At 35.9% G+C, this 26,367-nt stretch overlaps 2 protein-coding genes across 4 annotated transcripts in view; one reads left to right on the top strand and one right to left on the bottom strand.

Annotated features, from left to right (window-relative positions):
* hgsnat.L (heparan-alpha-glucosaminide N-acetyltransferase L homeolog) overlaps positions 1-21,810 on the bottom strand; it is a 25,907-nt gene extending 4,097 nt beyond the window's left edge. Inside the window, exons 1-17 of one of the 2 annotated variants that reach the window (XM_018254244.2) lie at positions 21,597-21,810; positions 16,250-16,362; positions 15,603-15,733; positions 14,218-14,339; positions 13,741-13,810; positions 12,083-12,152; positions 11,080-11,183; positions 10,615-10,691; positions 9,919-9,949; positions 9,448-9,608; positions 7,790-7,905; positions 6,763-6,884; positions 4,591-4,717; positions 4,204-4,290; positions 3,079-3,156; positions 1,725-1,795; positions 296-408 (exon numbers count right to left, since the gene is read on the bottom strand). In XM_018254244.2, coding sequence (XP_018109733.1) covers positions 296-408; positions 1,725-1,795; positions 3,079-3,156; positions 4,204-4,290; positions 4,591-4,717; positions 6,763-6,884; positions 7,790-7,905; positions 9,448-9,608; positions 9,919-9,949; positions 10,615-10,691; positions 11,080-11,183; positions 12,083-12,152; positions 13,741-13,810; positions 14,218-14,339; positions 15,603-15,733; positions 16,250-16,362; positions 21,597-21,810 — 1,807 coding nt within the window. Of the gene's footprint in view, positions 1-295; positions 409-1,724; positions 1,796-3,078; positions 3,157-4,203; positions 4,291-4,590; positions 4,718-6,762; positions 6,885-7,789; positions 7,906-9,447; positions 9,609-9,918; positions 9,950-10,614; positions 10,692-11,079; positions 11,184-12,082; positions 12,153-13,740; positions 13,811-14,217; positions 14,340-15,602; positions 15,734-16,249; positions 16,363-21,116 lie in introns of both variants that reach the window. The other variant, XM_018254246.2, reaches the window with a different exon arrangement.
* Positions 21,801-26,367, top strand: pomk.L (protein-O-mannose kinase L homeolog). Of its 2 annotated transcripts, none has more exon segments than NM_001095489.1 (4): positions 21,801-21,844; positions 23,374-23,498; positions 24,220-24,530; positions 25,273-26,367. In NM_001095489.1, coding segments are annotated over 2 exon segments (1,059 nt in total). In that variant the 5' UTR covers positions 21,801-21,844; positions 23,374-23,498; positions 24,220-24,245; the 3' UTR covers positions 26,047-26,367.

Genomic DNA, 26,367 nt, shown 5'->3' with positions numbered 1-26,367 from the left:
ACAATTAGGTGATTAGACCTATAGCACACATTATTCTTCTTATTACATTTTCTGAAAAGACCGTTCCTAATGTTGAATAGGTATTTTGAGGATTATTCAGTCCGCCCCAGGTGTACATAAACATTTTTTTTTTTTTTGTTAAAATTTTTTTATATGAAATGAGCATCAATATCCAAAACACTTTCTTTACAGGAAATGATTTTGTTGAGATATTATTTACAGTCTTTGCACTTCAAAGCTTTTTTCAACTTCTACATCTTGTTTAACTTTAAAAGTACAATGGAGAGTAAAGTACCTGGATAGTAAAATGGAGCCCCGGACCATAATTTCTTTACATCCACTAGGAAATATATGATCATTAAAAGGAAGAAGGCAAAGCAGCTAAGGGTAGTGACATATGAGATAGACCTGTAACATCAAGAACACAGAAATCTGTTTTAAACATTTTAAATCTGTTATTATGGATCAAACAGAAGAATCCAGAAGGATTACCAGAATTTTACTATATGTTAAGATTTATCAAAACGTCACGTATCGCATGTGGGGAGAAATTATTTTTTGTGCTGTAATGATTCATTCAAAATAGAAAATAAATTGTTAAATCCTAAAGTGCTGGTAAAGTTTTTGAGAGTAGTAACTGTCAGTAATATGAGTAATTAGTGGAAAAACAGCTACTGTTCAGGCTGCGTTCTTCTGAAATAAATGACAAACTGCTGTCACCAGTAGCGACCACCAAATCTGGCATTTGCATGTTTTCTCACTAAAATATGGTAGTCACTGTGGTGACTGGTGTAAATTTTGATATAGCTTAGTGGTATTAAATGAGACATTTGGGATATTTTTAAAAAAAAACGAATCTTGTAGGCAATAACAGGATCCACACCCTGCGACTCTTTTCTCTACTGCCACAACCAGCCAGTCGCAACAAAAACACAAGTGTGTGCGTTCCGCACATGCACACACGTGACAGGGGGTGGGGCAGCCCTGAAGAAGGGCCCCCCAGTCTGACCTTGGGCAATAATAATACATGGTGCTGGTTTTACTCTGGGCCATCTTCAAGAATTGCCTCTTTATTGGAGCTCCCTATAGATCTGCTATGGTCTCTGTCCATGTTTCAAATGAGGGTTGGGCATGTCCTAAAGGTCCCTACCAGAAGTACAGTAGGAGGGGAATAGCCAATCATACCAGTATTCACCCAGGCAAAGACAGGCTTCAGCCTAGTTGCTGATTGGTTCATATCCTACAGTGCAGTGTACCAAGTGCTGCCAGCTCCCTACATGGCCTGGTAAAGGAAGCAGCGGGAAGTGGAACAGATGGGCGAGATTAGTACGTTTTTTCCGAATTTCTTTAATAAATCAGCCCATATATGACTCCTTTGACTGTGTTGTTAACACTTGATACTGGGTAACTCCAGCTAGGTGCAGAACATTGTTATAAGCCTCGTGATGCAGGGACAGAAGCTGTGACAATTTATTAGTCCATATGAGCAAATCAGAATACCTTATGGCAACTTAAACATGGCATATTCTGCATTGTTTTTCTTGTTCCTACATCATAAATGGTACCCATAGAATATTGACAGCCACATCACACTGCCACATTTTTACTGTCCTATAGGAAAATTGTCATCTTCAATTTGAAATACAGACACGCGAGACCCTTAACAACCCCTAAGCACAAGACAAACTGGAGACACATACATTTTTATGGCTAATTACACCTACCAGAGATTTTTATTCACCGGAATGATCCCTTCATTTGTAGAACATTTTGTTAAAACCGCTGACAGAACACCCTAAAGAAGGGGAAGGAAATTTAATTGAAAAATACACTAACATCCCATTTTATATATCAAAATATATTTCTTAGTACTGCCACCCAAAACACTATAGGGGGAATGGAATATGTTTCACTAGAGCAAAAAACCTGCACAAAGACGTGAATGTTAGCAACCATGTTTGCATCCTTTTTGATTGATTACAGACCTCAACAACTTCATCGCAAAGTTTGCGACCAAATGGCTTTAGAAAACTTTCACAGTGTATGTAATAAAATTTCACAATCGCATATCTTTTTTTGCAACAAAACTCCAGAGCAGGTGGTAATGCTAAACCTTTGCACTGTCACTGATTGCTTCCATTGGGGTATCCCTCCATTGCTTTTATAAAAAATGTCCCTATTCACGTGGAGAAGCAGATGTCATTTTTGTGTTTTTTCATGCACAAGTACAAAAGGCTTATGAGAGAAAGCTTTTAAGGTCTGGAAGAACTTTCAAATGTAGTTTCAAAAGAAGAGAAGCGACATCAGACCTTTATAATATGTAACCTAACACAGACATAAAGCAATGCAAGAAATCCAAAACAATTCCTGTTAATAATTATTGGCCTGTTTACATCTCTAATTTCAATAAGTAGTTTTTACCTAGATAAAATACGATGATGCTTGTGAAAAGGCATGACACTTTCCAACTTTTGAAAAAATACAGAAAAAACGACTGCGGTCTAAAGTGTCTACTCTGTATTAAACTATAGTGAAACCTCAATTTTACAACCCCTGATTTTAAGTTTTCCCTCATTTTGCATTGTTGTTTTGTGGTCCCACCTATATATTATGCATAATACGTTTTCCTGATTTTACATTTTACACCATTTTTTTTAGGGATGCACCGAATCCAGGATTCGGTTCGGGATTCGGCCGAATCCTTCTGCCAGGCCGAACCTAATCCAAATCCTAATTTGCATATGCAAATTAGGGGCAGGGAGTGATATCCAGTGGCTTTTTGTCACAAAACAAGGAAGTAAAAAATGTTTTCCTCCTAAGCTGTTACAAGTACTATGAACATGGTCTATATTTTATGAAGAGACAAATTATTTGAATTATACAACTCTCCTGCTTTTTATAATTAATACAAATATTTCATTTTTTTATAATTAATAATTATTTTATTTTTTTTATAATTAAAACAATTTTTTTTCTCTGCAAAAACTTTTCTACAAATCCCTCTTCTAAAATTGAATGCTAAATTGATCATGTGGAAGTTCATTTCCCTAAAAATAAAGTAAAAATAGAGTTACATACCATGATAATGGCCCATGAAAAAAATCTCACTAACACAGATTTGTGCTGATTTTTGTAAAATACAAGTACTATCCCAGCCTGTAATAAAAAAAAGAAAATATTGTATTGTAAGTATATAAATTCTCTATTTAGACTGTTGAAGAATCTGTCATATATTCCCTTTGTTTCTCATAATGAATGTATAGAAAAGGATCTCTATTCCCAGCAGCTTACTTTCCATTTTTCATCATTGTCTTATTACTGATAATGCTGGTCCACTTGCAATATACAGGTATGGGATCTGATATCCAGAATGCTTGGGACCTGGGCTTTTCCGGTTAAGGTATCGTACCGTAATTTGGATCACCACACTTTATCTAATAAAAACAATTTAAACATTAAATAAACCCAATAGGATTGTTTTTCCTCATATAAGTATTAATTATATCTTAGATGGGATCACGTGCAATCTACTGTTTTAATATTACAGAGAAAAAGGAAATTATTTTTAAAAATGTCAATTATTTGACTAATATGGGGTCTATGGGAGATGGGAGATGAGCTTTCTGTATAACGGGTCCCATGCCTGTACTACAATATAATCCTGTTAACACAGCACTTTACATTATAAGAGACACTGACATCAGAAAATAACCCTTTTTATTATTATCTATCATAACATTGTCTTTGAATGTTATTTATACATTTGTCAAAAGTATTTGCCTGATGCTTTTACATTACCTTTCTTACCCCCATGTTCCTCTAGGAGGGGGCTGCCATGTTAGTGCAGCAGTAATTGGTTAGCATTAGAAACTCTAATTGACAGGTTAAGAAGGGGCAGTCAGGTTGGCAAAACAGTCAGGTTTAGGAACTTCAAGTAACCATTACTTACAAAAGCAGAACTATCATCAAAAAACAATTAACATGACCTATATGTAACTTTTAATATGATTAATATTTTAAAAATAAATTTTTAGCGTCAGTATCACTTTAATACAGCTTCCAAAAACACTGAAGATTAATGGGAAATACAAGGTGTTACTAAACAAACCCTATATCCTTAGGTTTTTAAAATTGGCAGCAACAGCAGGCTACCTCTTAAATCCAAAAACAAACACACGAAATGAATCTTTGGAAGTTTTATACCTGAAGGCCAAAAAAAGCCATCACTACAGAATTGATAGTTCCCAGTAGCCCTTCTGGGTCGTACGGCATTGTTGATTTAAAAATAACCTAGGAAAGAGATAATACACATTAGATAAAGGACAAATACCTTTGGCTATAATGTAGCTGAGCAAAATACCATCAAAATATCATCTTTTTTTTTTTTTAGTTTTAGTTGAACAAAATTATTATTTACCTTCTTTAAACCTGCAACAACACAAGACATTCTATAACTATTTGTAGGCATAGTTAGGACACTGTTCAAATTTAGTCACACAAACCCACCATATTAAAGCAATAGCGCACTGCTTAACATGACTGAAAGTCTGTTTCTGTTCAGCCAAAAAACATTAATAACTTGACACTCACATTGGATGTTGGATGTTGATAAATGTGCTCTTGTCCCAGGATTGTACGATCAATATAACCAGCTGCACCACCTGTACAATTAGGAAATTTTCCAAAATCTCCAATTCCACCAGGTCCCAAATACCCTCTGAATAGAAAAATTGATTTAACTACATTAGTAAAACAACAGTATACTCCAGCACTTGGTAAAGAATTACAGCCAGCATTTTCCATATAATAATGTCATATGTCAGCTCTTGGTGGAACTTCATGTTTTCAATAAACTACACCATCACCAGGGGAGGACTCACTTCCTGGCTAGGAATGAATTAGGGGATCTACAGTATCATTTACAGTATATTTAGGATTGTGCGTTGAAATACATATAATAGATATCCATGTTTCCTATACATGAAAACAACGATTCACATCAGCATTTCACACAGTGTTTGATATAATGGCCCTTTTCTTGAGACCCACTTATTGGTATCTCATAGAACCAATGGGAGACCTAGGGCAACTGGAGATAACATAAATTCAAAATCTCAAAATTAAGAGAAAAGTGACTAAGCTCATACACTGGATGGAAGGTCTCAGTTATGAAAAAAGGAATTTCATGTTTAGACAGTGTACAATGTAGAAAAGGTACTAAAGGGAAAAGGATTACTATGTATAAATATATAAGATACAGGTATGGGACCTGTTAGCCAGTACGTTAAGGACCTAGGGTTCTCTGGATACGGTGTCTTTCTGTAATTTGGATCACAATACCTTAAGTCTACTAAAAAAAACTACACATTAATTAAAGCCAATAGGATTGTTTGCCTCTAGTAAGAATTAATTATACCATAGTTGGGATAAGGTACAGAGTACTGTTTTATTATTACAGAGAAAAAAAAAGGACATCTTTTTTAAAAATTTGAGTTATTTGATTATAATGGAGTCAATGTTATATGGCCTTCCCATAATTCGGAGCTTTCTGGATAATAGGTTTCCGGATCCTATACATGTCATTTTAGAATAAAAAGTGATAACTGGCACGTAAAATGGTGAACAACAAAATGTAGCTATAAGTCATATTTATTGTTTTTTGCGAAGTTGTTTGCTGAAATATCTGAAACCCTTCTTGTTTTGCAAACCCGGCAGGCACTTCTCAACCTATCCATTAGTGTTTCACTTCACTGATGTCAGCTGAAGCTGGGTGGATCTATTCTTCATTTTTTCCTCCTTACTTCCAGGCAGTCTCTGGGTCTGACAGAGACCTACTCACATCAAGGAGCTTTCATGGAATGCTGCCTGTAGGTGTCTGAACCAATGCTAACTAGTCCTTTAGCAGTTCAGTATTTACTGTCACTCCATTGCTGACAGATTGAAAGTATAGTTGCTGCCTGCCCATGCCTGTATTAGAGTGCTGCCCTTCCTTACATTACAGACAAGGCCGGATTTCCTGTGTGGGCGCTCCTAGGCAGCTCGGTCCTAGTGCCCTCCCGCAAGCTCACGCGCACATGCACCGGTGCACTGGGGAGCGTAACATCTCAAGTGCTCCTCAAGTGGGCACCCTAATCTGGGCCTGATTAGAGATGCGGGTCAGTTTATAATCACCTCACATAAAAAAACACTCTGGATGTTTAGGGGTTCAAAGGCTAGCACATTAAATATGCTCAACAGGGAACATGAAAGCCTCATCTCTGAATGCTCACTGTTCAAAACTCTTTACTATGTTTAATTAAACAGAGTTTCACGTAATATACAATTCACAATTCCTATTGGTTAAATTGTTTAAACTTAAATCAAGGGCGGTGTTTTCAAACAACACTACTACTGCAGCCCCCTCAGAGAGGAACATATGGGATCAGAAATGTAATATACGTTTTATTATTTATATAACAATTATAAAATTTAGGCTGAAATTAAAGAGAGGATACAAAGATAAAGCAATCAAATGGCTCAACAATAGCATAATTTTTGGTGTCAGTAGCACTTTAAGGTATGAATTTTTGTAACTTTTTTTTTTTGAGTTGTGTAGTTGTGGAATTCTCTATTTAAAGCAAATATAATGGTTACCAACATCTATTGATTACAGTTCTACAAATGCCGAAGTCGGTGCCAGACAGAGAACAACCACAGAAGGTAATGTACTAACTCCTACTTTATTTGTTATATTGCTGCATTAATAAGCCAGTTATCACTTACAAAGGACAGTCTGGAACTTGTAGCAACAGAGTCAAACACAGCCATACTGCTTCTAATGCCAATATTACAATCCAGTTAGGCCAGTGTGAAAGTACATCTTGCAACAGTAAACATGTTTGGTTCTGTAAGGAGAACAAATAACTGAAAGATTAGTCAATTTGCATCACCTGAAATTATAATTAGTCACAACACGAAGAAGCATCTCAAATATAATTAAATATATTTTGCAGCTCAATTTACTAAAGTAATTAAAGAATATTTCTTATGTTGGTTTTTAGTTTAAAGGGGTTGTGCACCTTTAAGTTAATTTTAGTAAGATGTAGAGAATGATATTCTGGGACAATTTGCAATTGGTTTTCATTTTTTATTTGTGGTTTTTGAGTTATTTAGCTTTTTTATCCAGCAGCTCTCCAGTTTGCAATTTCAGCAATTTGAGTGCTAGAGCCCAAATTACCCTAGCAACCATGCATTGATTTGAATAAGAGACTGGAATATAAATAGGGCCTGAACAGAAAGAGGAGTAATAAAAAGTAGCAATAACAATAAATGTGTAGCCTAACAGAACATTTGTTTTAGAGGGGTCAGTGACCCCCATTTTAGAAGGCAAATAATTAAAAATAAAAATTGTAAAGTTGGAATTAGAATTGGACATTCTATAACATACTAAAAGATAATTTAAAGGTCTACCACCCTTTTTAAACTTTTAACTGCCAGAATTAATATCAAGGTGATATAGATCCTAGGTTTCTGGGTCTATGTTATTCTGTGGGGGTTGTATGCCTCACATAAACAATATAAACACATTTATGCTGCTAAATGTAGATTTTGGCTCAATAGTTATCATCGGGCACTTTTAATTAAAATATACTTTAATTAGCATTTAGGACTAATGTCTCCTTTAAGAAACAATTCTGTACATTTCTGTAAATACTGAAGGCAAAATCTAAAGTAAAACTTTTTCTCACCAGTGCCTCACATGCCGAATACAGCTACTTTACAACATCTTTTCAACATAAAAGAAATTTACCTGTGTCATTGCAATAGATGTTGGTTTGGCGAAGATTAATTCCAAAACAGAAACTGCTAGATATGTGAGGCTGAGTCGCTGTAGAACACCCATAATACGAATTTCACTAAAAGATACTGTCAAAAAAAAACAGAGTTCAATACTAAATACTGAAATGATTAATCTGCTCAAACATGTTTAAATTTAGAGTTCTATATTTTTATACACCTATAATTTAAAAACAATGTTCAGCTCTTAAAAACAAGATCACACCAAGGAATATATTTTCAGCCCATGTGCATTTCTTTTGGAAGATATGAGCTCTTTGGTGGTATGAAATAACACTTATATGGGAACAGAGCGGCATAAAATTGCCTTTCTTTAAATTACATTTACAAACTTGAATTCACTCTGGAGTGAATTAAACTTTTTAAATGTAATTTAACAGCTTTAACTCACTTTGGGCCATTCTAGATAGACAGTGGTTAGGTTATTTCTATTGTTTGGGATATTGTCCTTCTGCTTTATATGGGGTATTTCATTTATTATTTAATTTACATTTTTGTTATTGGTTTTATACACATTAGTACATAACATTAAAGAGGTTATGTTGTGTAGGTGGTGTTGCGTCACCATTAGAGGCATCCTGTCAGCAGAAATTATCTTCCAAATTTATATTGAACCAGGTCAATTTCCCCTTGTATCAGCCATGGTTTCCAAACTTTTTAAAATCTTCCTGAGCAGCCCCTATTCTCATGAGTTTATAAAAATGGAGCACAGTATGCACTAAATGCTTCCATTTTTTGCCTCTTTTCTTTTGTCTCTTTAGACCTATCAAGTACACAAGTAAGGTTTCCATACATAAGATGCTTTGATTACAGTTGATAGATCTTCTATGGCATCTAAAAGAATTTGCTTCATGTAAGAAATTGGTGGTAGATCTAGTTCATTCGCCATGTATTTCATGATTGCTTCTCAGTATTTGAGAAAGTTGTAAATATATAGTCCTTGGAGTTTATGAATTACGTATAAACCCTAGATACTTGGAAGTGACCCATAATTGATCCTCTAGGGTGTTTTGACTCTGGGGTAGAGATATGGTTCTGAATTGTTTCCTAAATGCATGTCACAGCTGTAAATATTGAAAGTGTAGTATGTGGGGGTGAATTAATTGCTCCTTGTAATTGGTCAAAGGAGAGAAAATAACCTGCTATCTGTAACTGTTATGTAAATTTAATTTTCCTCTGAAGCCAGTATATGAAATATGGGATTTTCTGGAATGGAGTTAAAAATGGGTTCCCCCATAATGGTTCACTAAAGGTAGTCTGTCACCAAGCTTCCTGAGATACCTTGTTAGCAGCAGCTAGCAGCAACCCACATCTTTCAGCCATGCTCCACCCCCATAGTGCATCTGCCTACTGCCAATAGAGATTAACCCACTGTGTTCTGCTGAAATGGCCCAGGAAAACACTTTTCATTATGGACATCAAATATTAAAAAGATCTGACAGAATAGTAGTATTTGTTTATCAAAATAAAAATAGTTATGAGCCCACTTTTATTGACAAGGGCATGCAAACAGATATATATTTAGGTCTATTTTTTGCAACATACAATGATAAATCACTGTATACCACAGGAAATAAGCAGATTTATAATCCAATAAAGAACTGTACTTACAAGGACCACGGCAATAGTTTTCATTTATCACAAATAAACCAATAAGAAACAGTTGAACACTCCTCCACAACACTTTTCCAAACAGATTCCACTTGGAGCTGCCTTTTTGTAGCATGGAATTCAAGGAAAGATAAATTGATGTTCCCATAATAAACACAAACCTATAAAACAAAATTACATGTAAAGGAAAATGTGAATTATGGTGTTTGGGTTAGGAAAATGCAATTCACTGGGGTGCCAATTTGTTATTGAATAAAATCATTTGAATTCTACCCAGGATGCCTTAACTCTGAGTGATGTGCTGTCATCTTTACTGCTTTACAAGAACTCCCCTACAGCCTTCCAAGACCAGCTCATACACAGTAAAATATTTAGTTTTTTTTTTTCTCCTATGTCAGGTGAGCAGTAGTCAAAGGGACCTTTACAAGTGATGCATTGCAAATTCTTGGAATATGGACATGAAATACTTACCATGGAAAAACCAGATCTGCTATGGTCAAACCTATAAAGAAACATGTAGTATTTAACACGAATGCTAATGTAACATTTAATTCATTATTAAAGTTGATATTAAGTTGATACTTTAAAAAAGTTCTGTTAAAGGCTAAAAGGTTCCCTGTGTGGGACCAAAATGTTGACTAACATTTTTTCAAGTAGTTTCTGTAAGACCCAGGAATGCTTATTTTTATCCATTAACCTATTTGTATATGTTGATGCTGTGTGTGTTTATATATATTTATATTTTCAGATGAAAATAAAAAAGCTATTAAAAGTGTATAGCAAGACCAATATTCTTAAGGTGGCCAGTTCCCATTGGTTTCCAAACAATGAAAAAAATGATCGAAGAGAGGTAAACTGTCAATAACAATTTTAACATTACAATCTTGTGACTAAAATATTTTCAAAACAAATGCATTTGTAAAGAGTGATTTTCTGGTAAAACACAGGGGCTAATTAACAACCACTGATTAATCTTTTTGTTGCTGTTTTTTTAATGATATGTCCATAAGCAAACACTTTTTTGGAGATAAACAAAATACATGTTTGTTGTAAGGTGTTAAAAGTGCAAAGCGAGTACCAACATGTCATTTTGTCATAATTGTGAGCTATAACATAATTTGTACACTGCTTTTAAAATAATTTACAAGAAACAAAACAATACCTTACCATTCCAGCTCTGATGTTTGAAGAACCAATAGCTTCCTCCACCGTAATTGACAAAAACCATGATTGTAAGAGCAAGCCTAGATGTAAAAATATATATACAATTCTTTCATAGGAAACTGTGTGATGTAAGTGGATACATAGACACTGAAGTGTTAAATATTGTACATGAACTAACAGAACTGGATGTGCAGAAATTTATGTTAAGATGAATTTTTTAAAATTATCTACAAGAAGGACATACAATAAACATTCATAACTACAGCTAAAATGTCCATTATGAAATATGACAATACTTCATACTCACTTTTTTCTAATGAATAAAACAGTTTTTTTTTTCAATCGCCAAGTTAACCTTAACTATTTTCAAATATACATATCAGGCATTTGCACCAAATTAGACAGTAAATAAACTTTATGACATCACAAAATAATAGAAATGCAAAAAAAGATTATTCTTATAGATACCCTCTAAAAGTGTCCAGTGAACGAAGTCTTTGAACTGGAGGATTCCAAGCTCTTGAATATGTTTCCTGGCAAGAGAGATCTGCCCTGTTAGGGGAACCCAGTTCCTGAAATTGTAATCCGTCAGGTAGAGAAATATTAATTTTAATTTGAACTAAACATAATGAATAATAACTTACTGAATGCGTGGAAGTAGTCATACATCATTAATAATGATAGAGAAAAGCCATCTATTATGTGTGCAATTCACTGCCAAGGCTCTGAAGTTAGCAGTTTCACACATAAAAACATCTATTGATTACAAAAAGTCATACCATATCAAAAAACAAGAGTGCATCCTAGTACCACATGGTTGCCAAGCTCCTCCTTCTGAATGCATTTCACACACTGGTGCAACTATAAAGGAGGCATACCCCGCAGTCGCACAGGGATAGGGGTCTGATCTATAAAAACACACACCCCCAGCTGCTCTACTACATGAAAGTTCACGCACCAGAAAAACAGGTTGAAAATCTTTTGCATAATCTAAGGTTGTAAGGAGTTTTTGCTAACTGCAGGAGGGTCACATCATAGTATCCAAAGGCTGCTTTATTGGAGAATTTTATACACAGTAGAAGATAAAATAAAAGTGTTGGGAAAGAGATCTCACAGCTGATATTGGGAACAAAATAAAATTTTACAGTTTGGATAAAACAGCGGAATAGTATCACTTTATCAAAACATGTTTGTGAAATACTTAAGTTTTATTACATTTTTCCTAATTATATTCTTGTCAAGCAGCTATTATAAAACTATTTACGGACAATTATTATTGTCATTATTAAAAATTATGTATTTATAAAGCAGCAACATAATTTGCAGCTGTACAACAAAAGATTTAATTTAATTATAAAAAAAATAAGAACACTTTGTTGTAAAATTTAATAAAAATAAAATAAAAATGTAGTGCACTACTTTACTGAGGTCAGATTTTTACTTTTTGGCAAAATACCTTAAAATAACTCACCGAATTAACAAGACGGTCCGTTTCAATGGGGTTCATCTTTTTATACAACCAATTTCGGACAAGATTAAGTCTGAAAATATATATTTTTTTTAGAAAATTTAGCAAATTATGGGTGGGGTTTTAAAATAATAAGGGCATGTATTAAAAAGGTGTGTGATTTATTACTTAAAATTCTTTCCTCAAATAAAAACTCAAACATACAAAAAAGCCCAACATTGTAAGATCATCGGGTGTGTGTTATTCAACAAATTGTTTAGTTGTAACAGTGCACTAGTATTGTTAATTGTCTTATTTTTATTGTTCATACTTCTTTTATGGGAAGTATTTATGGTGTAGACAGCACAGTCTTGGAATGATGATGTACATTTCAATACATGTTGTACTTACAACTATAAGTATAACTGTGTATGACACGAATAAAAGGAATCTTGAATTAAGGGATCTAGAGTAATGACAAATGTATAATTTAAAGGAATCATCATAAAAAAGTAAATATACAGAATTTACTCCCATGAGCACTCTTGCAATTTAATACCAGCCCCTGCAATTATCTGAACAGTTCCTTGTGCAGGAATTCTCCAATCAGTTCATTGGGCTTGGCTATGTTGTTCCAGGGCAACAGAACAAAGTAGAAGTAGAAGGTCCCAACTATTATAATCACTAGGGGTGCCTAACATTTGGCACTTTCCTTCCCTTTAAGTCAAGCATTTTTTTGTTATTTTGGCAGTTGCATGCATACATATTTATAAACTTTATTTACTATGCAAAAAGACAATATTTTATCTCCGACTCCTAATAACTTTAAATACAAGCACTGAAAATTCACAAAATCAGATTTAAGAGCTTCTATGAAGGAGAATATGGCAGAATCAATTCTGTTAATAAGGACAATACTTTAGTTAATTTTTGATTGTATTTAACAACTATTCTACAGCTATATGCTAAGTTCAATTAATATATACATTGTTTTATTTTTTCCAATATGTAGTTTAACTTTGATTTTGGTTTAGAATTACCAAATGATGTGGTTTATATTTTGAGCTTTGGCATGTATAAAATACCTTGTATATTGTATATCTAACTTCTTTCAAGCAGCATGGGAAATACATTAGGAACAGCAACAGCGTTTTATAGTAATTAACATATAATATACTTTTAGCATGCACTGGTAAAATCTGTGTATTTGCGTCAGAAAGACTACTATAGCTTATATAAATAAGCTGCTGTGTAGCCATGGGGGAAGCCATTCAAACTGAAAAAAGAAGAAAAGGCACAGGTTACATAGCACATAACAGATAAGCCGTGTCTGATACAATGATGTTTTATCTGTTATGTGCTATAAAACCTGTGCCTTTTCTTCTTTTTCCCAGCTGGAATGGCTTCCCCCATGGCTACACAGCAGCTTGTTTACATAAACTATAGTAGTCTTTCTGAAGCAGCACACTCACAGCTTACACCAGTGCATGCTAACAGTACTTTATATTTTAATAACTTTGATACACTTTTAGTTTTTGGTGTTACTGTTCCTTTAAAAACAAAGGTGTTGGAGTTGGAGTCAGAGGTACCATAAATTGAAAAGTTGGAGTAGAAGGATTTATGTACCGACTCCACATCCCTGTATATTATTATTTACAGTGTTGCTTGATTGAGTTGCTTACCTTAACAGAAACTTTCCCAGAGACACAATTATAATAATGCCCATATAGATAAGGACAGCAATGAGAATTGCTATAAAAGAAATATCAAGAATAAATAGATGCATAGTATGGACATAAATAAGTACACAGTATATAGTGTTTGAACACTTATGTCTGTTGCAAATTGATGCCAGATGCTAAAATGTATGTTTAAATGATAACCGGCAATAATTCTCTCATCTAAAAGAAAATATGGAGAGGGAGAGAGAGAGAGAGAGAGAGACTGAGTGTGTGTGTGTGTGTGTATATAATATCCAAATTATAGTACACTTTTTATATACTTCAAATGCCCATCAATCTCCTTCTGATAAAGGACCTAAAACAGGGTATAAAACATGTATGGAACAAGGGTTGCAGCTTGTGGGATATGCCAGTTCTAGGTCTAGACAGGAAAGGTGAAGTGCAGAAAGAAAATTCAGCTGAAAATAGGATACTCACGTATGTAACTGTAGGCAGGATTTTGGTTAATAATTATTTCACATGTTACATTATCACTACTAGAAAGGTTGTTCTTCACCCACAATGAATAGTTACCAAATTCCCTAAAGTGATAGTGCATTCTGCAATAAAAGTAGAATATTAACATTTTTAGGATACTCTAATCTAAACAAAAAAAGTAGGAGAGTTCTTACTTGCAAAACAGTATTTTACATATGCAAAACAATCATGTAGAGTACAGAGAGTCTATTCATAAATGTACTTTGGGTTTTCGTAGTAGAATAATACATAACCTTCAGTTGTATTTGGGAATGTTATGAAATATGGTTTAAGGCTTCATTTAAACTAACATTATTCAAAAAGACTGCACAAAATTGCCTGTATGAAATGTCAGCATTACAACTAATGCTCCCATTTAATTTTTCTTTTCCTGTGAAACAACACTGCTTAGAGCTCATCTGATTGTTATATGCACAGAGCATGCTCAAGTCTTCAAGTAAAAGAAGGGTAAAAATGTTTGGTGTATCGTCACCCACACCGACACTTTGTCTGTCAATGAGGCTGCACAAAAGAGCACATCCACTTTCCCCCTGCCTGCATACAAAACTCAGGTTGAGGAAAATGGATGATCCGCTCTGTGTATCCCTGCCCTATATTGGGGAAAAGTTTAGCTGCCACAACCATTCAGATGGGGGTTATGGAGGATGTCACTTCACAGCCTGAATTTTTCACATTAAAACAGTTCCACTCTAAGCCTCCTGTTATCCAGAAAGCTCTGAATTAAGGGAATGCCATCTCCCATAGACTTCATTTTAATGAAATAATTCACACCTTAAAAATTTATTGTATTTTTCTCTGTAATAATAAAACAAGCCTGTAATTACTCCTTGTTGCAGAGTCAGTGCAGGGGAGCTCATGGGCACCATCTTCCGGCACTTCGGTAATCTTTGGGTCTTCTTCCGGAGCTTCGTTATTTTTTGGTGTATGCGCAGTCATCATGGAGCAGAAGAATGCTCCAATTGCACATGCGCCAATACGTTGCTTACTTACTGAAGATTACCGAAGCGCTGAAGGTGGCCTCTGTGAGCTCTGCTGCGCTGATTCTGCAACAAGGGGTAATTACTGGCTATGGGGCATTTACAGGTAACCCCAGTGTGGGGGGGGGGAGCAGGTAGGGGTTTTTATTAGCAAGGGGTTTAGTTCTCCTTTAAGGTATGCAGATTATGAAAAGACCCCCTTATCCGTAAAACACCTGGTGTCAGTATTCCAGATAACAGGTCCCATACCTGTATTATTGCATCTGCAACTAAAAGTTAAAAGTGAATTTTTGTATAGCAAAATCAGACTATGTAAGCAGAGATTCTTAATACAAAAAAAAACCTCACTGGCAGAGTTCCTTTTGTCCTGAAGTGTCATTCAATATTAGAGTAACGGGATGCTGAGTTTCAATAACTGTAGCTACTTGGTTTCCATTTTCCTCGGTTGCCCCGATTCTTACTAAAGTCTGATACAGGCACTGTCAAAAGGCAATATAAACAGACGTTTTACAAAAATATTATTAGGAAGATAAACTGAAAAAAACAAACCCCTGCTGCAATGAACGTTAGGTAGATTTTAATGGGTGGTTCATCTTTAAGTTAACTTTTAGTATGTTATAGAATGGCCAATTCTAAGCAACTTTTCAATTGGTCTTCATTATTTATTTGTTTAAAGTTTGATTTAAACTATTTGACTTCTTCTGACGCTTTACAACTTTCAAATGGGGGGTCACTCTCCTATTCATATTCCAGTATCTTATTCAAATCAATGTATGGTTGCTAGGGTAATTTGGACCCTAGCAACCAGATTGCTAAAAATGCAAATTGGAGAGATGCTGAATGAAAAGCTAAATAACTTTAAAAAAAAAAGCAAAAAAAAAAAAAAGGTCTCTTCCTGTTCATCACATTTTGTTGTCATCACTTGCTTTAAAGAGTTTATACTCAGCAAACAAACACATATTTACTATGTTTATGAATTTTGCACATTATTTTACCTGGTAGCACTGGTCAGATCTCCAGTAGACAACAAATCCCTCATGATGTAAAGCATTGTTAATAAGTAGCAATGCCTGATCCATCTTCAAATTAGATGGTCTTCTAAAGACATCTGTTGAGAAATATACACAATTAAATTAGTTTCCGCTATGACGTTTGTTTGTTTTTTTTAATAAAAACACAATCACAATACTGATATAATGACTCAAAGATAACTGCCATGTGACCCAAATTATGTCATTTTTCATATTCACACCTAAGCCAAAATCATGGAGTCTTCCCTTCATGCATATGAATATTACTACCAGCAGTACAAATATGTGGCAAAAACACACGTAAGACCTTCTGTCATTCCTTCTCTCCTTCATTCCACCTCCCCAGTGCCTTTCTGAGCACTCTCTCCTCTGCCAATAAGAAATTTCTAATGCCTAGAGCACATGTTCCTATCCACCTCTAATGTTACTGAATCAGTGGACTGCTGCTCTTCCACATTAACAACCAATAATTGCTCACTACATTTCTTGCCTCCACAACTGCTCAGATTTAATGACATCTGATTTTAAATAAACCACTAAATATTTTCTTTAAAAATTAATTAATTAAATTAATTAATGGTGGGTGTGAAACAATAAGGTGTGTGGGTTTTTAAGTTGTGTTTTCACTTCCTGTTTTACATCCTGACGAAAGGACACAGGTGCATCAAAACGTGTCAATGTCTTTTGAAATTTAATACATTTTTATATCTTCTATGCTGAGTGCTTTCTTGAGTAACTAAACTGACAACTGCTAAGGACACTTTCATAGGTAGGTAAAAGAGATTCTTTCATAAGTATATTTAAAAAAAAAATCATTAAAAAGAGGATGTTGATATTTTAATCAGAAAGCAGAACACGTGGAAAAGAATTATGCAACATGCTTTCTTTGCAAGTGCAAATGTTTACAGTCAGGCTCTCATGATCTGAATTGACTCACAAACAGTGGCATTTGGACAAAAATGCTCTTCGCACAGCCCTGAAAAACATTTGAAAACAATACAATTTACAAGAAATTAAGTAACCATACAATTTTATATTAGAACAAATATAAACACTGCTCTTTGTTCAGTACATAGAAGAAACAAGACTGTATTAGCATGTAATGAATATTTCAGCAAATGTGTGCCAGATCCATAGGCAGTAGAATTTGTGTTTGCTTGGAGGGACAGCTGGATGGTTGCTATGTATGAGTTATTAGACCTGGAGCAAACTTTGCACTAGTTACTACATTTCCAACCCCAAGTGCTGTGAAGTATAAACTGAAAGAACATGGATGCGGTATAACAAAGGTATATCTTAGGTAAAGTAGCCTAAATGAGTTTTAGTCATTTTACTTTTGAACTAGTCAGGGTTAAAGGTCTGTGACTTTAGCTCTTGCTCAAAGTGGGGAGAATTTTTTTTATAGGTGCATGGTGGATTGCACATTTATATGGCAAGTGCAACAAAAGGGGGCATAACATATCCATGGGTTTAGGGACCCTCTGTTAGCATGTACGGGCATGGGATCTGTTATCCAGAAACTCGTTATCCAGAAAGCTCAGAATTATGGAAAGGCTGTCTTCCATATACTTCATTTTATCTAAATAATCAAAAATGTTCCTTTTCTCTGTAATAATAAAACAGTACCTTGTACATAATCCAAACTAAGATATAATTAATTCTTATTGGAAACAGAATCAGCCTATTATGTTTATTTAATGTTTAAATGGGTTTCTAGTACAATCAAGACATGAAATCCAATTTATGGAAAGATCCATTATCCTGAAAACCCCAGATCCCAATCATTCTGGATAACAGGTCCCATACCTGTAGTATGTTTTAGCACCTCTCAATTCCAGGCAGACAGTTGTACATTGCCAGTCATTTCCAGCACCATACATCAGCAGAGAAATGGTTAAAGGTATTACCAGCATATTACACAATGATAACCTAAAAATCACAGTGAATTGCAGTATTTACTTGCAACCAGGTCCTGACTAGCAATCTGTAGACTATGGCAAATGCCAGGAGTGCCATAAGATGCCATAGTTTCTATTTACAGTATTTGGCTTGTGGGGGCTGTTTGGGCCTCTGGTAACTTGAAATGCCAGGGCATATTTTGAAGCCCAGTCCAGGCCTATTTGTAACCCAAGCCAATTATTATAAAGTGAAAAGCAGCACTGTCAACCACAATATAATATTCACTAGCCCTGATCTGCATCTAACCTTCGAATGATAATTCATTTTCTTTCACTTATAAGCATTGTGATTAAACAATAGTGAGAGTGCAGTATAAATATGAGTATTGGCAGGTACATGTAAGTCAGGAGAAAGGCAGCACTTCCATTAGCAGCTGCTTACTCTCTGCTAGTTACATTACCTTTATTCTATGCAATCTTAAGGCTGAGGGCACTGCGTTTTTTCCACAGGCTGAGAATAGCAGACCTGTTTCTTTCCCTAGGTCAGTTTATCTGCACTGTACAGCTTCTGCTTGAGTGCAGGTACGTGGAACAGAGGTCAGCATTTAGAATTTATTGATCACCTTCGAAGTGGCATGAATGTTAGCAATGCACCTAATACTGCAAAAGAACATTTAAAGTGCAAGGAAAGGCATAATCTTTGAGGGTGCTAATATTTTAAGCGTCCCCAGTGAATATAATTGCTAGCTTCAGACCCTGGGTTGCTGTTTGTGCCAAAGGTACTAGTGCATGCCGTGCCCCCATCTTGTTTTCGGTCACCTAGATCCTTACTTCTGCTCTGGGTGTGCACAGGTCCTGTACTGCTAAAGTTTGGCTTAGTAAATCAGAAGAAAAGCAGCATTTAATTCTCAATGCACTCATACATGCAGAGACATTATTGCATAGTCAATCAATGATTGTAAGACCAATTTCTTGCATTTAGCATCATTTATCCTTATTATGAACACTTCTATCTTGGAATAGGATTGTTCATTCGACAGATCAGTCGGCAGACACTTTATGCACAGAAAAACACCAGGGCTCACTCGCAATTGGCCTCTTTGTTGCACTTTGCTCACTGTGTGGGGCATTGTGCAAAGAGCCACAGGCCTCTCTTCTGTGTTTCAAGAGGAGCAGGTTGGGGATGCACACCAGTGCCCCCCCTCCTGCCCCATACCTTGTATGACATTCAGAGGTTAAAGGAATAGTTCAGCGTGAAAATAAAAACTGTGTAATTAGATAGGCTGTGCAAAATAAAAAATGTTTCTAATATAGTTAGCCAAAAATGTAATGAATAAAGGCTGGATTGACTGGATGTGTAACATAATAGCCAGAACACTACTTCCTGCTTTTCAGCTCTATAACGCTGAGCTAGTCAACGACTTGAAGGGGGGGCCACATGGTACATATCTGTTCAGTGAGTTTGCAATTGATCTTCAGCATTCAGATCAGATTCAAAAGCAACAGATATGGCCCATGTGGCCCTCCTCAAGTCTCTGATTGGTTACTGACTGGTAACCAGTCAGTGGAAACCAAGAGAGTTGAAAAGCAGGAAGTTTGGCTATTTTCTGTTATGTTAGACATCCAGTCTTTATACATTACATATTTGGCTAACTAACTATATTAGAAACATTTTTTTATTTTGCACAGCCTATCTATTTACCCAGTTTTTATTTTAACACTGAACAATTCCTGTTAACCACTTGCTAAGAACAGGGCTAAGAGCAACTCACAATGCTGTTTTCTTCACTCAAATATTTAATCCGACAGTGCAGAATGCAGCAAGCAGGGGTTGCAAGTGATTCCCAAATGACCCTCATCATTTAATGAACTCATGAACATCATTCTTAGTCAGTAAATTTGGACTTTGATCATAAACGTATGCACCTTGTCTATTGCACGTAAATGCATTTTGATATTTGCCTGCTAGACAGGCCCAAGATTTGTGGAAAAGCCACCTAGGCGAGGCTGCATGCTGCCCAAGCACACCCACATTGGTTCAAAAACACTGGGGATGCGCTCGAGACAAAAATTCCCATGCGCCAATCCCCATTGCTCTTGTCCAAATGATGAAATTTGCAGGAATAAAGGGGAGAGGACAGGGCGACAAACAGCAGTGGGCATAGGGGTGCCTGCTATGTAAATCTGGCCCTGCTGCTAGACTATTTATAATAATTTATGGGAGTTTGACCATGGTTTATATGAAAGAAGCCTTTACAAACTTGGCACAGCCAAGACCCACATATTGGGTCATGAACATTTTATAAAGTAACATAACTGTCACAAATGGATAAATATCTGGATAATTTTGTAATCACTGAACATATTTAGGTGATAAAGAGAGAGAGGGAGACAAAACAAAATATATTTTCAAAATACTTGCAAAGTACTGAATAGCTTTGGTGTCTTTACATCATTAATGGGGAAAGCCATTCAAAAACAGTTTTCTGTATAATGAAGAGAAAATGAAAATGAAATTCTAAGCAACTTTTCCATATACGTTTAAATAAACATTTCCAATGGTTTTATTTCTAATTCAAATGTAGTTGCAATTAAAAGCAATTTATTAAAAACAAAGCAATGTAGCAACCCTCAGTTCTCCAGGACGGGTAATCAGCTTCTGCTACATTGTTTCAGGAAGCAACAGTACAATGAATATAAACAAATACTACTTACCGTACAAATAATTTTAAAATCAGTCACAAGACATTGTAATACATGTATACTAGAAAATTGCTTAGAAATTTCATTATGCAAAAAAAGTTTTCGGTTGGAGATTGCCTTTCAAATAGAAATAAATACAGTAACTAATAATACTAAACGTCAGTGCAATGTGGTACAACTATATTAATGAAACTATTCAGGGATGCGAGCTCACTACATTGGCCACTTACTTTCTGTAGGTAGGTTTATGAAAGAACTGGCGCAGGTACCCAGCAGAATCATGCACAGGGCAAAGACTAGAAGAAACCAGTGGGTAGAAGCGCAAGGGGAGAATATCGACCTCATCATGTACAAATACAAGTAGTCAGGGCTGCTGCCCCCAGCTTGACTATTTGGGGTTTTCCACCTCTTCTTTCGCCTTAGCCGTCGTCTCCTGACTTCCTCTCTGCTTTCCAGCTCTGGGATTTGTGTACAAATTCTCTCTCTCAATCTGCCTGGTACGATTCAGCCCCACACCCTACAATGACCTCATACCCAGATGAACATTTTGTGTGTATTGTACAACGAGTGTATCTAACTGGTCACAATTTTGTATTTGCTTAGTGTTTCTGCCCAGCCCCTACTCTCATTCTAAATCCATTTTTCTCAGTCGTAAAAGTACTTCTATGCACAGGCGTAACAACTAGTCGGAAACAGCAGAATCCACCTACTCTCCCAGCAGCCTATACCAGTATACAGATTCTCTGCGAAATTCGGTGACGTCATTCGTACGTATGCGCAAGCGCACCGAGCAATCAGCGGCTTCAGGCGGCCGAATGCGCATGTGCAATGGCGTCCCTCTGGCGACGACCGTGCTTCAGTGTCTTCCGGTGACGTCCGAAATAAATTCGGCGCGCTGTTCTCTGGGTTGACAGCTCTGTGCATTGATTTGACTGGTCAATAAGGATAAACAACCGAGGTAAAAAAAAAAAAAAATCAAAATGATCTAGAAAGCACATTTCTGCTTGGGTATTTCCCTGCTGCACCGAACCTGCGCATATGTCAAATGGACAGTTTTTTTTCTATTTAGAACTGTCCAGAACTGACAAGGAATATGTCCACAGGTTCTGCCGGGTTAATACTTTTGGTCAGTCAGAAACAGTCCAGGAGATGTATGTTGCATTAAGGTGAGCAAACAGGTCTGGACTGGCAATCTGTGGGTTCTGGCAAATGCCAGAGGGGCTGCTTTATGGTGCCATAGAAAGTCTGTATTTATGGGGATATTTGGGCCTCTGTGTGGGCTGATTGGGCCTCTGTTTACCTGAAATGCCAGGGCTTATTTTAATTCTCAGTCCAGACCTGGAGCAAACTTTACTCCAGACCTATGACCCCTAGGCAGCCAGTATACATGTTAACTGATCCAAGAACATAAGTGTGTGCAGTTTGATTGTGGTTTACAGGATTGGCCGTGCATCTCTTATGGTATAGGCAACATTCATATTGATACTGCAGGGATCAGTTTCTAAAGCTGGCTGCAGAGGGACCATGTCCTCTTGTGGTCTGGTAGATGGTGGATATGGGGACAAATTAATCCTGTTACTTTGTAGGAGGGAGTTAACATGCTGGCAGGTTGGTAGCTTTGCAGGGAAGATTAATATTGCTGGGATTGGTGTAGTTATATGTCTGTGACTCTGGGGACCTTCAAGGAGAACTATGGGATGGTAAAGGTTGGGACCAATAGGATACACAGGTGGCTTTGCCCACCCTGGTGCAAAATGTATTCTTATTAGTATTTTAAGTATGGACCACCAAGCCTTTGTGTGGCCACATTGTAGACAATACGGCGCTGCAGCACTTCCTTTTTGCAAAAGTAAAAAGTTTAATTTATTAGGTCAAACAGACAATGTTTCGGGCTTAGTCTTGCCTTTCTCAAGCCTGCCTGAGGATACAATGTACAACCTATTAATCCCCACCAGGGAGAGAGTGTACAAAACAAAGACCTACCCACAATCATAAATATATACATTAACCACACTCACACTGTAACCTGTGGAAGCCAATGCCTATCTTTATCAGTACTGGTTTTCACTGTACACTGTAGTGTATCTACTAATAGAAGGGAAAAAGCACCTCTAATAACATATGGCTAATAATATAAATACATAAAAAAATCAATACAACAAAACCTTTATTGGTATTGCAAAAAGGTTTTATTGCATTGGGTGACATATAATGCGTCATCAATCTATTTACTATAGGTGTCCTTTTAAAGAGATGACATAGTAAATGCAGGTATTTGTTGTCCTGGGGTGCTGCTTATGTTTTAGAACTACAGTGCTTGATTCATTTTACTTACTTATACGTTGTACTCCAACATTTTGTTCTACCTCATATTTTTATTACAAACAATTGAAACCGAAAATTTGTGTTTTCATGTGACAATGTTTTATGTTATGTAGTAAAGCAAAATGAAAAAGTTACACTATCTCTACCTTCTTTGTAATTCAGATTCACAACCTGAATAATATCACAATGTTACCAGGTGCATGATGCATCAGCAGAGGAGGAAGAAAAGATGAGGCACAGGTCCAGTTCTGCTAGTTTGGCCTGATCAAAAACGTGATAAGAGAAAGGTGACTATGCTGTGTGTATATCCATTTGTAAGCAGTTGGCCAATGTATGAATCCCTTAATTACCTGTATTTGTTTTCTGTGAGAATAGAAATATTGGTAAATTAGGTGGTGGTGCACGTATTAAAACAGAGAGTCCGTTGCCCCTTTTTTTCTTGCACTGTAGCACCTAAAACTCTTCAATATCATCAGCCTTAAAGGTTATTGGAACATACATTCATTTTAGTTGCATTATACTTTTTACGAAAGATAATGTAATTTAGAAGCGTAAAAGCAAGGAATGGAACTAGCCAGTGAAAGGGTCAGATAGTGACAAACATAACCTACATCAATAACCAAGCCTACTTCAATAGCATATATATTTTGATTAGTTAAAAGTTTCTCATATCATAGCCGACTCAAGGGAAGAGCAAAAAACAACAGATGTCCCAGTCACGTAATGACAAAATTGCTACAGAGTGAAGTAGCATAACTGAGAAAAACAAGACTGCTTGCAGTTTCAGCCTTGTATAACATTCTTCTCTAATTTTTCTGGCCCAAATACTTCAAAGGATTGTGCAACATATATCTATTAATAGTACTATTGAAATGTATTTCTTTAAATGTAAAACATTTAATTTTATTTAATAATAAAGTGTTATAATACAGCTGTAAAAACTTAGTTCTTATTTGAATCTTTGATTTTCATTTCTAAGTAACATAGTGTGTGTTTTTTCCCCCCTAGGATGTTACATATGTTGCTAAGCAAATATGGAGAGAAAACCTAGTGTCTGCAGAAAAAGTGGCAGTTGGAATTGCCTACTTGTGCTCTTTCTATTGCTACTGTTCACAGTGGTTTCAGTTAACTTCCTTCTGTATATGTATATTGACCAAATGTATGCACCATCTCGATTCAGCCATTCTGAAGTGAACCTGTGTCCTTATGGACACTTTAAGATAGCAACAATAAAAAACTGCTCTCCGTGGCTGACTTGTGAGACCATTAAAAAAGAAGTCAGAAAGCTAAAACTTGTTGGTGAAGGAGCAGTTAAAAAGGTAAGTTTCTTCACTTGCCAAAAGGAACATATACACTTAGAGTAGCTGTGACCAATATAATGGCAGCTATTATAGTTCATTCCATTACAAACTGGGATTGCTTCTGCATATCAAAACATGTTTGGGATATTATTTTCAACATCACATTTACAACTTGCTGTATACAGGTTGAATTTAAATAAGATGGAGCTTAAATTTATACTGACACTACAAAACTCTCTTCAAAATATTAATGTACATTAGTAGTAGTCATTGTTACTTGAAGTTCCTAAAGCTGACTGTTTTGTCAACCTGACTGTTATAGCTTGGATGATATGGTACGACTACTGCTGCGCAATAATGGCATATATCTTTTTTAGCTTTTTGTTCAGCATCTCTCCAGTAGGAATAAGAGACTGGAATATAAACATGAGAGGTCTAAATAAAAAGTAACAATAACATAAAAATTGTAGACTCCTAGAGTAATAGCCTTTTGGCTGCCGGTGTAAGTAACCCCCATTGAAAAGCAGGAAAGAGTCAGAAGAAAGGGCAAATAATTAAAAAAAAAAAAAAAAACCATACAAAAAAAATAAAGAAAGAGGCTAAGAAATATACCACCCACTTGTAATACAGGGCAATTCCAACACAATAGAGCACACTTATTGTACCCTGGCAGAAGATTTTAGAGTGTAGCAGACAAAACAAAGAGTGAGTTTCTTATGTGTATTATGATTTGTTGATTTTCGGCTCTTGTTCATTGCAGGTATTTTTGTCTGAGTGGAAAGGCTTGAAAGTTGCACTTTCAGAATTAAAATCGCTAGATCTGCAGGATGATTTCCTCCACGGATTAAGGATGCTGCAATCAATGCAAAGCAGATATGTTGTGGTTCTTGTTGGATATTGTAAAGAGACATTTAGCATACTGACTGAATATCACCCCCTTGGCTCTCTGAAAGACTTGGATGAAACATTTAGCTTTCCTAAATACCAAGGCTTCAACACATGGCAAAATCGCCTTAAACTTGCAATCGAGTATGTGAGCATCATTAATTATCTTCACAATAGTCCCCATGGCACCTTGATCATGTGTGATTCCAATGATCTGGACAAGGCACTGTCTCAATACATGCTGACAAGTGACTTTCATGTGGTAGCTAATGATCTGGATGCTTTGCCTGTAGTGGACAAGGAAAAGGGCATCTTGGTCAAGTGTGGCCAAAGGGAAATAACTGGACATTTTGTTGCCCCTGAACAGCTATGGCCATATGGGCCAAATATTGAATTTTCAGATGACTTAATGCCTTCATATGATGAGAAAACCGATATTTGGAAGATTCCAGCAGTGATTGATCACCTTTTGGGTCATGTGAAAGGAAGTGACATTGTTAGGTTCCATCTGTTTGACATCCACTCTGAGTGTGGTAAAGCTAACCCATCTGAAAGGCCTTCTGCTCAAATGGTATTAGACACCTACAGAAAAGTCCTGGCTTTGTTGATGAAAGAGATGGCAGTGGCAGAAACTCGAGAGATGTTGTAAAATAATATTTGAACGCACTGATTTGTTTCATGTGTTTTCTACAGTTGGAGCACAAAAGAAATTATATACTACTATACTACAGGGCATTCTTACAAATTAGTATTAACTTTTTCTTTGATTGACTAATTCTCCAATAGACAAGTGTTGCTTTAAACTAATGCAATGCTTCTTTTACTGTATACAATAGGAAATAATTGGGTTTCACCAATGTTCCATCTAATTCTTTCTTTGCTGTGTGTGCATATTTTTTACTTGTATGTGCATTTTTAAAAACTGTGCTCAGCTCAGAATAAATACTATATGTTGTGTTTTCACACACAA

This window comes from Xenopus laevis, chromosome 1L (assembly GCF_017654675.1).
Source record: "Xenopus laevis strain J_2021 chromosome 1L, Xenopus_laevis_v10.1, whole genome shotgun sequence".
Classification (NCBI taxonomy): domain Eukaryota; kingdom Metazoa; phylum Chordata; class Amphibia; order Anura; family Pipidae; genus Xenopus; species Xenopus laevis.
Note: the sequence above shows the minus strand (reverse complement) of the source record. Positions and strands in the feature narration are given on the sequence as shown.